Below are 13,223 nucleotides of genomic sequence, written 5' to 3'. Positions count from 1 at the left end.
CATCAGAGAATGTTACAGACGTTGTTTTTGGACCTATTTGTTTCCCATATGAGTGTGAATGTGTAAATGAGAGACATTAACTTATAGCACTTTGTAGAAGGAGTTTTATAAAGTTCACTACATTGGCTTGTGTCAGTTCACAGGGCTGAGCTGCCACATCCAATCTAGCAGCGACGTCGACGTATGGTCCAGCACTCAGTGAGGTGTCTAAATAAATATGTCTATGGTGCAAACCCAGTGTGGCATGTCCTACTGACGTTACTAACTTTCACATCCAGCGCACAATATTTGGAAGACTATGGAAGCATCTGAGCAGCCCAAGCCCTCTCATCAGGACAGGTAACTAGTTTGAGCCTTTGAGCTACACTCGATATTCCATGTCTGACTGCCGAGGAGACAGAGCTCACCCTGATGGATAGATAGGTCCATCTACATGCTGTTGTCTTACTATTTTCCGTTCAGCAGCTTAGTTTAGTTAGATAATCAGTGTACCATTATAAGTTCCGTCTCTGTCACATTTATCATGAAATCATAAAGACAATTGTGTATTCAGTCCCTTCATGCCTTTGTCTCACTTAAACTTTAATTGTCTTGTTAAAGTTGTTCTTTGTTGAGTGATTGATGCTGTGGTAGCTGATGATGCTTCCAGCTGACAGAACATAGTAAAATTGCCAGATCATCAAAGTCGGGCAGGCAAAAGGCTTCTGAAACATTCCCACTATGAATCTAGTTCTCTTTATACATTCATGGTATGATGCCGTGCGGAGGGCGGAATAAAACCTGTAGCAGACACGACATGTTTATTTTCAGTAGCCTAATGTTCAAGTTTTTTCAGAGATGAGTTTTTTCTGACAGTTTAATATTAATAGTAAGTTAGCTATTTATGTTCTACAACTAAATGTTACTTTTTGTAAGTGTTTTTAGTGTGTCTGTTCAGAACATGGTGGCTTATGTTATGATGGTAACTGTCATTTTTGTGCTGGTTTATAGTTGAACCATTAGTGAGGTAGCTGTTACATTTCTTGACACCAGCTGTTCTATCTCCCATTGAAACACACTCTGCTGGAGTGACTTTCTCCATTCTCTAATTGTAGTTTTTAAATATAAGGTCTTCATATTGGACAATATAGACGCTGATACCGACATATCTGTGATAGTCTAATAAAATCGCTAAAATCGGCCTACAAATAAGTCAGTCGGGCTCTACTATTTTGCACAATGTTCATTGTGTGTCCTTCAAGGAATTTAGATGGTAAAAAATTCCAAGGGGTCATGTAACTTAAAATAACCCTGCTTCAACTATATTGTGAGAAGCATGAGAAACCCCTGCCTGAATAAACTCAGTCCACTGCATCTCATTTAAAGATGTATTTACTCATTACTTTAATTCAGTTATAAAGACAATTGTAGTAGGTAGAGAAGGAAGATATTTGGATAAAATGGAATTGTAGAATTAGAAATATCACAGTTATGGTAAAGGTGTCCTGCAGCAATGTCCTTTGGGAGGTGTACATAGGTGTGTCGGAGCAGGGTGGTGCACCCATTGGGCCATCCCCTGTTAAAAATGAGCAAATATGTAACAAATAGCTAGCTGGTGTCCTGGACGCAGTGTTAGCACGTAGACATCAGTGAATAAATGCTTTACCCCTCCGACTACTCTCAGTCACGTCAGTTTAACTCAAATATCTCGATTTCTCTTTTATGAGAGTGTGACTGGTGTTCCTAGCTTGCTGTGCTGTAGCGTTAGCGCTGTTAAATTGATAAAGATGCTGTCAAAGTTGTTAATATTCCGTGATGACAATCTACAAACCAGCTGAATAAATATTTGCACCAGACCAGGAAGAGGCCCTCCGGTTTGGGTGTAGTCTCTTTATTTGCCCATTCTGATAGACTGTGGGAATAATTAGACAACAGTTCAATCAGGTCACGTAGGTTTCATTTCGTTCTCTAACAGACAAATGTGCAGTGACTCATTATGGTGTTCAGCCTAATCCTGTTCATGTGCTTACATGAATGATGGCTGTGCCAAAGAGTGCATGCATGAATTATGATAACCTCAGTCAGGATTCTTTCACTAAGTGTTTTTGTTCATCTTTAGGCATGAAAAACAAGGTTTGAAATAATTTTTTGTTTGATTCATATTTTATAAAGATATAATTACATGTCTGCTCACGTGTACAGTATGCGTTTTTGTAGCAATATGTATTTAACAAACAAATGAATACAATTATATAATAAAGCAGGGGTTGAACACCTTTGTGACATGGAGTGCCACTTTGAAATTTTCTTCTCATCTAGTGTGCACTCACTCACACACACACGCACACAGAAAATAGGAACTGCAGACCAGAATAGTCGAGATGATCAGATATGATTTTCATACACACAGGTACGTGTCAGCTAACAGGTCTAACACGTGTCAGATTACCAGGCCGCTGTACTGTCTTCTCTCTCACCATGTTTAGCCCGTATAGAAATCCTACCGACAACAGGCAGAAATACACATTACTTCTGTGGACAAACCACCAAAACAAACTGAGTTTCAACCTGCTGGCCCGACGTTTACACCATTGTCAAAAATGACTCTGAGATGAGAGAGAGAGGTGAACTCACGTGGCTGTGTTCAGAGTCCAACATTTTTATCTGCCGTGTGGTTCAGGATCTTCACATACTCCATGTTGGCTGTAGTTGCTAGGTGTGTGTGTTTTTCTCTGCAGTACCTCTAAGCTACAGTCATGTTCTTCACAACGGTGTTGACGATGAACATGTGATGAGACAGCACTCAGCCCTGTAGGAACAACAGAACAACAACATGAGATTGTTGAAACATCACATTTCTGTGTCTTCAGGTGTCATAGAAAAATCAGAGGTGGAATGAAAAAAAGTTCTGTACTTAAAGAACGATTTTGAGTATTTCTGATTGTCTTGGACATTTCACACTTCAGTGTCATTCTTTTACCGCAGTACATCCTCTTAAAAACCCCTGAGATAATGAGATGATAATATAAATACATTGTTATTTATTTCATGATTATATTTGTTTTGATAATCTCCATCTGCAGAGTCACCGACACTTTAAATAAACTCAATAGAGTAATTAGTTCTAAGTATTAACCCCTTAATGTGTACAGACGTAGAATTACACAGTTCAAGCGATAAGTAAGCAAATACCTACATGAATTAATGTGGAAAAACTATATAGGTGGCTGCATATATGGAAGAAAACACCTAACCCTGAAAAAATTCTAACAAAATATTTCTCAGCTGTTTTTTGTAATAATGATAATAATAATAATAATAATAATAATAATAATAATAACAATAATATTAATGCATTTTATTTGAAAGTGCCTTTCAAAGCACTCAAGGACACCACACATAACAACAACAGTACAACAAAAGACATTACAAGTACAGGACAATTTAATGCAAATAAAATAGATAGTGTGATTATATGATTTGGCTGATATAGAGTAAGCCACGCAGAATAAGTGTGTTTTCAGGCGAGATTCAAAAGTGGAGACAGTGCGAATGTCTGGTGGGAGAGAGTTCCAGAAGCTGGGGGCAGATCGGCTGAAAGTTCTTGACCCTATGGTGGTTAGGTTGGCAGATGGGGTAAAGAGCTGGATGGTGGAAGAGGATTGAACAGTGCGGGAGGGTGTGTGGATATGGATCAGTTCAGCAAGATATGATGGTGCTAGGTTATGAAGGATCTTGAAAGTGAGGAGTAGATACTTGAAATCAATGCAGGATTTGATAGGGAGCCAATGGAGTTGCTGAAGGGCTGGAGTGATGTGTTCAGCAAAGGGAGTTCTGGTGATGATTGTTGGTGCCAACGAGAAAGACCTCGGTTTTGTCACTGTTCAGTTTAAGAAAGTTGAGTGAGAACCATGATTTAATCTCCAGTAGGCAGTTGGATACAGCTGTGGGTGGTAGAGTGGAAGTAGGCTTGCTGGAGATATAAAACTGTGTATCGTCAGCATAGCAGTGGAATTTAATATGGAATTTCCTGAGAATGTGTCCAAGGGGCAGAAGGTAAATAGTGAACAGGAGGAGGCCAAGGACATAGCCATCGGGAACACCCCTGGAGAATGGAGAGGAGGATGACCTTAGGTTCTTGAGTTGGACAAACTGTGTACGACCAGTGAGATAGGATTTCAGCCAAGCCAGAGGGATGTCAGTAATTCCAGTGGAGGCCAGCCTGTCCATGAGGATTTCATGAGAGACAGTGTCGAAGGCTGTGCTGAGGTCGAGGAGAACCAGGATGGAGAGTAAAGATGCCATCAAAAGGTCATTTGTGACTTTCATGAGGGCTGTCTCAGTGCTATGATGGGCACGAAAGCCAGACTGAAATTGTTCAAAAAGGTTGTAGTGAGACAGATGGGTGTTTAGTTGAGCGGCAACAGGTCCTTTGGGTATTTTGGAGATAAATGACAGATTTGAGATGGGACGAAAGTTGTTCAAATCATTTGGGTCTGCGTCAGTGAGGAATGAATGATATCAGTTATGAGAGAAGACAAGGCAGGCATGCAGCTTTTTACCAGATAGGTGGGCAGGGGTTCTAACTGGCAGGTGGACGATTTGGATTTAAAGATGAGACCGGTTATTTCGGAGACAGTTGGCAGTTTGAAACTGACTAGTGGAGAGCTGATGGAGGATGTGGGCAGAGAGTCCAGAGAGGGTGGAGAGTTATTTGAAGCAGTCAATGTCTGGTGGATGTTTTCAATTTTGGCATTGAAGAAGGTCATGAAGTTGTCACACTGTGCAGCTGTTAGTAGGTGAGGTAGTAGAGCATCCGGTGGTTTCAGGATATTGTTTATGGTTGAGAATAGGGCTCTAGTGTTCCCATCTGCTGTACTGATAAAGGTTGAGTAGTATATGGTTTTGGCTAGAGAAATAGCATCCTTGTATTAGATCAGTGATTACGATATATTTCTTTGTGCACTGCTAGGCCAGTTTTGACATAAAGGCGTTCCAGGCGATGGCCTTTGGTTTTGAGCTGGCGTAGCGCTGGTGTAAACCAAGGAGCAGAGTGGGCAAAGGAAACAGACCTTATTTTCAGAGGTGCAAGAGTATTTAGCAGTCGCTGAAGTCCGAGATTGTAGTAGGATACCAGTTCATCTGTGGTAGATAAATGGTCTTTTCTGGGAAAATCATCAATTCCATCAGAGAGGGCTGACAAGTCAATATCTTTGATGTTTCGAAAAGAGATGCGAGGCATGCAAGGCATGTTAGTCCTGGATAATCTTAGCATGACATCAAAGTATATTAGCTTGTGGTCTGAGATGGGCAAATCTGAGGCACAAAAGTATAGGGGGGTTACACCAGAGCAGCAGATAAGGGCAAGAATGTGTCCTTTGGAGTGTGTTGGAAAGTTAATATGTTGCTATTGTCCAAAGCTGTCAAGGCATGAGGTAAGTAAAGTCCTTTGTAAAAACGTTGTTGATGCTATCCCAGTGGATATTAAAATCACTTAGCAATATTAAGTTTGGGGACACAAAGCATAGGGTTGTTAGGAAGGCAGAGAATTCCTGTAGGAAGGCATAATTCGGCTTGGGTGGTCGATAGATAGTGGCTAGAATAGTGGGAGTTGGGCCCTTGATTTGTAGAGCAATGGACTCAAATGAGGGATATACAGGCACTGTGATGGAGGACACATTCCATATCTGGATATCCAGGAGGAATAGTTTGATTAAGGTGTGAAAAATCATTAGGCTGCTGCCATGTCTCAGTCAGGCAAAAGAAATCAAACTTATGATCATTCAGTAGATCTAATAGCAGAGGTCCCTTGTTGGTCAGTGAGCGGATGTTAAATAACCCAAAGGATAGATTGCTGGTGTGAAGTTTGGTGTTAGCTAATGTGGTTGGAATAGCAAGCACACTGTGATTAATATTTCTACTACACCTGTGCAGGTGTACTGATTTGCGATGTGAAATAACAACAGAAATTGGAATCAAGTTAATCACAGCAGTGGAAGTAGCTTCATGACTGCCAGTAGGAGACAGTGGGCCATGGTAGGGGCGTTGAGCCATGGAGAGTGTCAGTACTTGGGTTGGCTCTCAGGGGGAGGTGGTGAGAGACACAGTGCTGTGTGCTGCAAGAGTAGGTGGAGAAGAAGAAGAAGGCTCCATGTGGGGGGCGGGGCAGGTTAGCTGTCAATCACGCGGAGCAGCGATCTGGATACCATGCTGGATGTTAGCTGCTAATACTGTGCTACCTGGACTGTTCGGGTGAAGTCTGTCGGTACAGAAAAGGGAAGGACGGCTCCAAAACAGGTTGAAGTTGTCGATGAAACCAATGCTGTGGATTCTGCAGGTGGACTGAAGCCACGTGTTAAGACTGAGGATTCTGGAAAAATACCCAGTTCCACGGCCGAGAGTTGGGAGAGGTCATCTTTTCCACAGCTATTTAGGAAGCTGAAGAGTGCATTAAAGTCCTTTTTAGTCAGCTTCGACTGCCGACGAGCCGTGTCGTTGCATCCGACATGAACTATTACCCGGTTAACAGATGATGGGAGAGAGCATAGTAGGACGGGAATCTTATCGTGGATAACCGGCACCGTGGCTCCAGGAAAGCAGTGTGTGGCTGCGTTGACAAAGCGAATTTTCCTTGTGATTGAGTCTCCAATGATGAGTGTGGTAGGAGCAAAGAGAGGACGAGGAGACGATGGCTGTGGTACTTTCAGTACTCTGTGACCGAGCAGGGGAGTGTTGTGGCCGTGTGGTAGCTATGTCCCTCAGGATGGCATCAATAGCCGGTTTGGTGTGAGGAAGAGCACCAGAGCACCGCATTACGGCATCTCTCAGGATCCAGCGCTGCGAGGAGGAGGTTTTAGACCGGGATTGGAGCCGCTGGTTCAGACCTGGGCGAGGAAGGTTAACTTGGTCGGCCGGCGTCACCGCCGGGCAAGGAGGAGCAGCAGGCATTGTCGTCAGGTGCAGTGGAGCAGCAGGCATTGTCATTGGGTGAAGAGGAGCTGCGGGTGTCGTCGTGGTCATCGGGTGGAGAGGAGCTGCGGGCGTTGTCATCTGGGGAAGAGGAGCTGCGGGGGTCGTCACCAGGCGAGGAGGAGCGGCAGGGTGGTCAACTGGATGAACTGGATTGTCAGTCGACAGGGACACGAAGAAGCAGACCCATCAGGGTCCCTCTTATGACTACGGACCAAGACCTCCGTCCACGGCAGCTGCTTGGGTGTTGAGCAGGAGGAGAGTTGTGGGCCAGTAGCTTGGTCCCAAGAAACCGTGTCCTGGAGGATTGTACTGAGCGAAGTGATCTCTTTGGATTGTACGGATGCTACATCCATGAAGTTGGATAGCAGTGACTCTTTCTTCTGGAGTTCATCAGAGAGCCGTCGGATATCATCCTTGAGGTCAGAGATCTTTTTGTTTGCTTGCTGTAGTAGTGCAGAGTCCACGCCGGGCATGGTTAGAAATGTTGTTGTGGTTAGCTTAGCTGTATTAGGTGTCCTTAATCATTCATAATTCATTAATTGACCTAGCCAAGTAATCTTGGTGTCTAACCCCATGTTTTCTGGGTCTATGAATCTATGGAATACATGATTTTGTGAGATTACTGTAAAGTTTTATCTTTGTTTGGGGTGAGCCAAATGCTGTCCAGCACATGATGGCTGGAAAATCAGTACAAAGAGTTTTTTGTGGACATTTGCTGGTCATCCATGGTAATGAAAGAAACAACTTTGGAGAGTGCTGCAGCATCAGATATGCTGAACCAAATCAAAGAAAGGTGAACATGAAGAGGGAAGACCTCAGCACAAGGTCAAAAAACAGCCAGCTGTAGGTAAACTATTAGAAGATGCTGCAGATAGCCCAAGCTCTGATCAAAGCAGATCTTACAGGAACTTGGAAGATGCACTTGCGTGCAATGTTTGACTGTCTGCCAATATTTGCCACTGCGGGGCATTACGACTACCTGAAATCGGCATATTTCTACCTCCAAGAGGTTGCCAAAGAGGAGCCGAATGTGCATGAGTTTGAGACTGTTGGCAATGAGATCACTGAAAAGATGATTGGAAAACATGTTTTTTGAATATCCTTCAAACTGAAAGACCGTGCAAACACCCTTGCAGATGACTCCACCGTTAAAGTTACCCAAGACCGAACCACTGATCCTGCTTTGCTTATCCAACGGTCCCTGATCATGTCGAAAACTGGTCAGTTTCACTGGAAGATGTAATGAGCTACAAGCTCTGCTCATTTCTTGTAGCCCTGTTCAAAGGCAAGGAAATCTTCCGTAAAGCCGACAAGGCCCAACTAGTAGCAAAAGTGTTTTTTTCTGTTGAAAAAAGAAAGCCAAGTTGTCCCGACAAGCTCTGGGGCTGTGCAACTAACTTAGACTAAAGGCTGCACACCTAAACAACTGGCTCCTTGGACTCACCTTCTCCGCTGATCAGCTGTTAGCCTGCTGATCAGCTGTTAGCCTTGTCGATCAGCTGTAAGCCTAGCACGCTAACTTTCAAACTGACGTAACGTACTCAATACTCTGTGGGCTCTCCATCATTGCTCTGTCAGCATTTCCTGCTCACGATATTTGGTGCTTTAAGTTTAACTTCCATTACAATATTAATGTATTATGTTTTGTTGCATTGATGAAATTATAGAAATACAATAAAGAAATCCGTGTTTGGCCTTTAGGTGGTATTAATTTGATCATTTCTTCTTGCGGCCCATCAGAGTTCACATACCTGCATAACAGTGCTGTCTGTTCGATATCGATCACATCACACGACTCATCACAGGCAATTGAGTACGCTGGAGCTGAATTAATGTCCTTGATTTGCCGATTGGTGATGTCACCTGCCATTTTAATGGCCCTTTCTTTCACCGTCTTTGCGGAGAGAGGCATGTCTTTAATTTTCTGGATTATCTCGGTTTTGGTTTTGAAGTCTGAAAATAGGTGCTCTGATATTTTGATGAATGAATCCTTCATGTAATCACCATCCATGAACGATTTTCCGCGCTTTATTATCTCTCGGGTTGCAACAAAACTTGCAGCAGTAGTGGAGTTTGGAGATGCAATCCACTTCTTAAATCTACCTTTGCGCTCCTCTAATTTCTCCAGAAGTACTGCAATCGCACTTTTTCTCTCACTCCCAACTGGGTAGTCGGCTGCAAATTTAGCATGCCTTCCCTGGAAATGTCTTTCCAAATGACTCTTTTTGTTGTTCAACAACTTCTCATTACAAAGCAAACATGCAGGCAATCCTTCCGCATTGGCAATGAAAGCAAATGATTCGGTCCATTCTTCCTTGAATCCTCTGTTCTCATCAGCTATCTTTCTCTTTTTCCCTTTGGGATCCATGGCCCTTGACACACCCGCCGGTTTGTTTACAACAGCCACCTGCCTGGCACGGCGCCGCGCTGAAACGTGTGTCGCAGGCTATGACGCAAATCTTCGTTGACAGAAATGTTGAAATTTAACATTTATTATGCACATTTTTACAGCATTGGAAAACGTTAGGAATGTTTGTCCTCCTACAGAAACCATATTAAAACAAAAAATATATCCCCCCATCCATTTTCACACATTTTTGAAGAGGCTCAAGGGAGCCACTAGGGGGGCGCTAAAGAGCCGCATGCGGCTCTAGAGCCGCGGGTTGCCGACCCCTGTTATAGACTATCTTTACTTCATGTACATAAATGGACCAAGATGAACAGATTTAGATCAGGCTGTGATCCCTGCTTAATTTCAGACCATAACACTTTAAAGTCTAGTTAAACGTTAGAATTGAATAAAGAGCTAAGTTTAGGATTATCCTCGATAATTAGGATATTATTATCCTTGATGATGATTATATATTTTTTGCTGTATGAGTTCTCTTTTGTCTGTTGACGAAACACAAAACGTCTTTTACATTTCATTGTGTTTTAGGGAGCAAACAGAGAGGAGGAAGAGGAGGATGAAGGAGGACACGAGGCTGCAGAGAGGATGGAGAGGCTCTTCTCTGCTCCAGAGGACAATCCTTACATTATAGCTGTTATTATTTAGTTAATGTATGGGTTCTTTTTATATTATTTGTTCATAATTGTTCATTTTATATAATTCATTAAATAAAATATTGTTCTATTGTTACATGGTGTCTATTCCATTCAGTATTACAGCTTAAGTACAATTTATAACAGCAAATGGCATCAAGTGCTACTTTTCAGGGACAACAAGGGATTTAATGTTTTCTTTTATCATGAAGGTCTTAACATTTACAACTATTTACAAATTACAGCATAAATAACTATTTACAGATTATTATTCACTATTAACAAAAACAATTATTATTGAAAACAATATTAAAACAGTTACAGATGATGTACAGTAACAGGCTGAGCAGGAGTCCCTGCAGTGCTGCTGGGCTGGATGGTGTCAGTGGGACATCATCTGGGTCGGTACTCAGGGTGTTTGGGGGTCCAGTCTCCTCTGTCCACCACATCGTCCATCAACTGGGTCTGCAGTTCTGACTCGATCGACGGCTGTCATGTCATATAGAATGTTTTAAGAAAAAGGCAATTTCAGTTATAATAACAATAATAATAATAATAATAATAATAATAAATCATTACAACAAACAAAACTATCTACTATCTATCTATCTAATTACCCCAAACTGTTAGCTAGCTAATAATGATAATATTGATAACATTACTGTGGGTTCAATAACAGGTTTACCTCTCCACGGTCCTCTGAGCCGGAGATAAACCAGAGCCGCTTCTCCTCTTCCTCCACAAACAGGAGGATTTAAAAGGAAATCAGGAATTCCTGAAGCTCAAACAGATCTGACAGTCAAACTTTACTCTTCTTGTCACTTTCGAGGACCTGGGCTGCAGAAATAGTGACGTACCAGTAGAGGCGGGAACATCTGGTGACGTAACCAGGAAATGCTGCAAAGGGTTCCAGACTGTCCCATTTCACAAAAGTTGATGCGGCCTGCAGGGCGCACCTAAGTACACTCACTTGGTGAGACCGCAAAGGGCGGGTCCCTGAAGTGTGCAGACCCTGAATTGAGACACGGCTCAAGTGTGTCTGGTGGAGGGTGTGAAGCCAGTCACTCTCCTCATTGGAAAACAGACCCTTGAACACTCCCATGCCATTGGTAGGTGGTCACACTCTAGCAGCTAGATAGTAACCTTTTTTTTTGTATAGTTTCATGAATGCATAATTGAGTCACTATCTTGTTTGTTTTAAGGCTACAAAAGTCTTATTGTTTTTGTGTTGTCCTTCAAGGTGTTCTGGATGCAACCAAGGCTGCATTCAGTGCAGTTTTCCCACAGGACGATGGAGGGTCATGGATGAAGAAGGTGATCAGCTTCGGGGCAGATGTGGCCTCAGTGAATATGGGCCACTGTAGAGGAGTGATTGCTCTCCTGCAAAGAGAGGCAGGGGAGTATATTATCGCTATCCCCTGCATGCCACACAGGTTTGCAACTGAAAAAATTGTTTATATGGTAGCAGACATATAAGCACATTTGTCACATGCGTGTGTGCACACACACTAAATTATTTGTCAGTAAGACAAACAGGCACACAGACACACCAACTACTTGTGAGGAGAGGAGAAGAAAAAGAAGGTGGATAGTTTTTTTTAACTATATTTTGGCTTTCACAGACTACAGCTGGCAATCCTGACCCTCCAGAAGAAAGAACCAATGGTGTGCCAGGTGTACGATCTTCTGCATCTCGTGTGGAAGACCTTCCACTTCAGTGGAAAGTCCAAGAGAGAGCTCCATCAACTAGGGCAAGAGCTTGGTGTGGATGTCTTCACACCGTGTACCGTCAAAGGGACACACTGGATACCCCATGACCACAGGGCCCTCAAGTGCGACATGGAGCAGACAAGGACCTCGCCACAGACCATGGCCAGTACTCCATTGTTCTGCAGCACATGGAGCACCTGGCTGTTGCAGGTTCAGTGGAGGTTCAAAGACGGGGAAAAAAGGTCAGTTTTACACGATACATGAAGCAAAAAAAAAAATAGGTTTAAGTCAAATGACATGTCAGACTTGAATGACTGGCAGGTGAGGAGGTGGCTAGGAATACAACACTTATTTTGTATTGATCTACTCACTACTACATAGGTAAAGAGAGGAATGGAGAGTGCACTTTTTTGTGTATTCTGTCATTTTCTCTCTGAAATTTCCGGGGAGCTGACTTCACTTAGCCTGACCCTGCAGAGAAATGACCTGATCCTCCCCCAGGCTACGTCAGAGCTGAGGAAGAATGTGACCAGACTAGAAGGACTCAAGTCTAGATGTCTAATGTCTAATGTCTAGCTGTCTGGATCTTCTCCAGATCCAGACCATGCTTGCTCAGCATGGAGATGATGATGAGTGCAGATTCCCGGTGTGTTAGGATGAGTTTGTTAGGATCTAAGGAAAACAAATGTTTAGAGCAAAAGTGTGAGAATCAGTCACTATATGAGAATTAGTGTAGGTCTATTCGATTTAAAGATTTGGAGAAATTCAGTCTTTGAAAAAAAAATTGTGTGTGTGATTGTGTCTCTCTCTCTCTCTCAAAGGGAATACCACTGAAGGGGAATCTGACAGGTCTCACAGACCTCACCAGTCCCCAGCTGAAGAAGAACATGGAGGCGGCCATCAAGTCTTGAGGACTATGATCCAAGTCCTGCTGTGGATGCCGCTGGATAAACTCAGCCAAGCGTGCCAGGCGACCTGACTACAAAAAGATATGGGACAGGGATGTTCTCTGTGTTTAATTGAGGGTTGCAGTAGGCCTTATGATGGCACTGTGTTTATATTTTTAAGTGCACATGTGTATTACTGTGTACGTGATTTGAGTGTTAATAATACAATTGTGTTATTTAAGAAATTTCATAGTGCTCCTAAAGGGTTAACCCTAACCCTAACCCTTAGGAGCACCTGTGCTCCTAGTGAAAAAGCTAAGCGTACAGCCCTCTATAATTAGATGAGGCGCTGTTGGACACTGAGCATGTAGGACGTGTCTCCCTTTTGCTCCACAAGTTTATGTTTATTTAACTTTTTAACACAGTTTCTTTTCATTAGGTTGGCCAGTAGACAATTGTGACAAGTACTTGGTCAGTTTTGGTGTGTTTTTGGTAGTTTGTGGGATTTGCTTGCGTCTTGTTTGGGAAGACGTTTCAGCTCGTGGGGTGGTGGGTGGGTGTGTAAGGAGTTCTCCCCTTTTCTTTCGCTGTGTGTTTTGTGTTTTGTTTTGTCAGGTTGCACTTGTTTTATTT

General features: G+C 42.8%; 2 protein-coding genes across 2 annotated transcripts in view; both read right to left on the bottom strand.

Moving 5' to 3' along the window:
* The window catches only part of LOC115581070 (deoxycytidylate deaminase-like), a 163,759-nt gene that overhangs the window by 49,567 nt on the left and 100,969 nt on the right, over positions 1-13,223 (bottom strand). The window lies entirely within an intron of this gene.
* LOC115581100 (deoxycytidylate deaminase-like) overlaps positions 2,655-13,223 on the bottom strand; it is a 42,339-nt gene continuing 31,770 nt past the window's right edge. The window contains exon 3 of the mRNA XM_030415959.1: positions 2,655-2,788. Within this exon, the coding sequence (XP_030271819.1) occupies positions 2,743-2,788 (46 nt within the window). The 3' untranslated portion in view covers positions 2,655-2,742. The remainder of the gene's footprint in view (positions 2,789-13,223) is intronic.

The sequence above is a fragment of the Sparus aurata genome, chromosome 1 (genome assembly GCF_900880675.1).
Source record: "Sparus aurata chromosome 1, fSpaAur1.1, whole genome shotgun sequence".
NCBI lineage: Eukaryota > Metazoa > Chordata > Actinopteri > Spariformes > Sparidae > Sparus > Sparus aurata.
The sequence above is the reverse complement of the archived record's forward strand: the minus strand, read 5'-3'. Positions and strand labels throughout refer to the sequence as shown.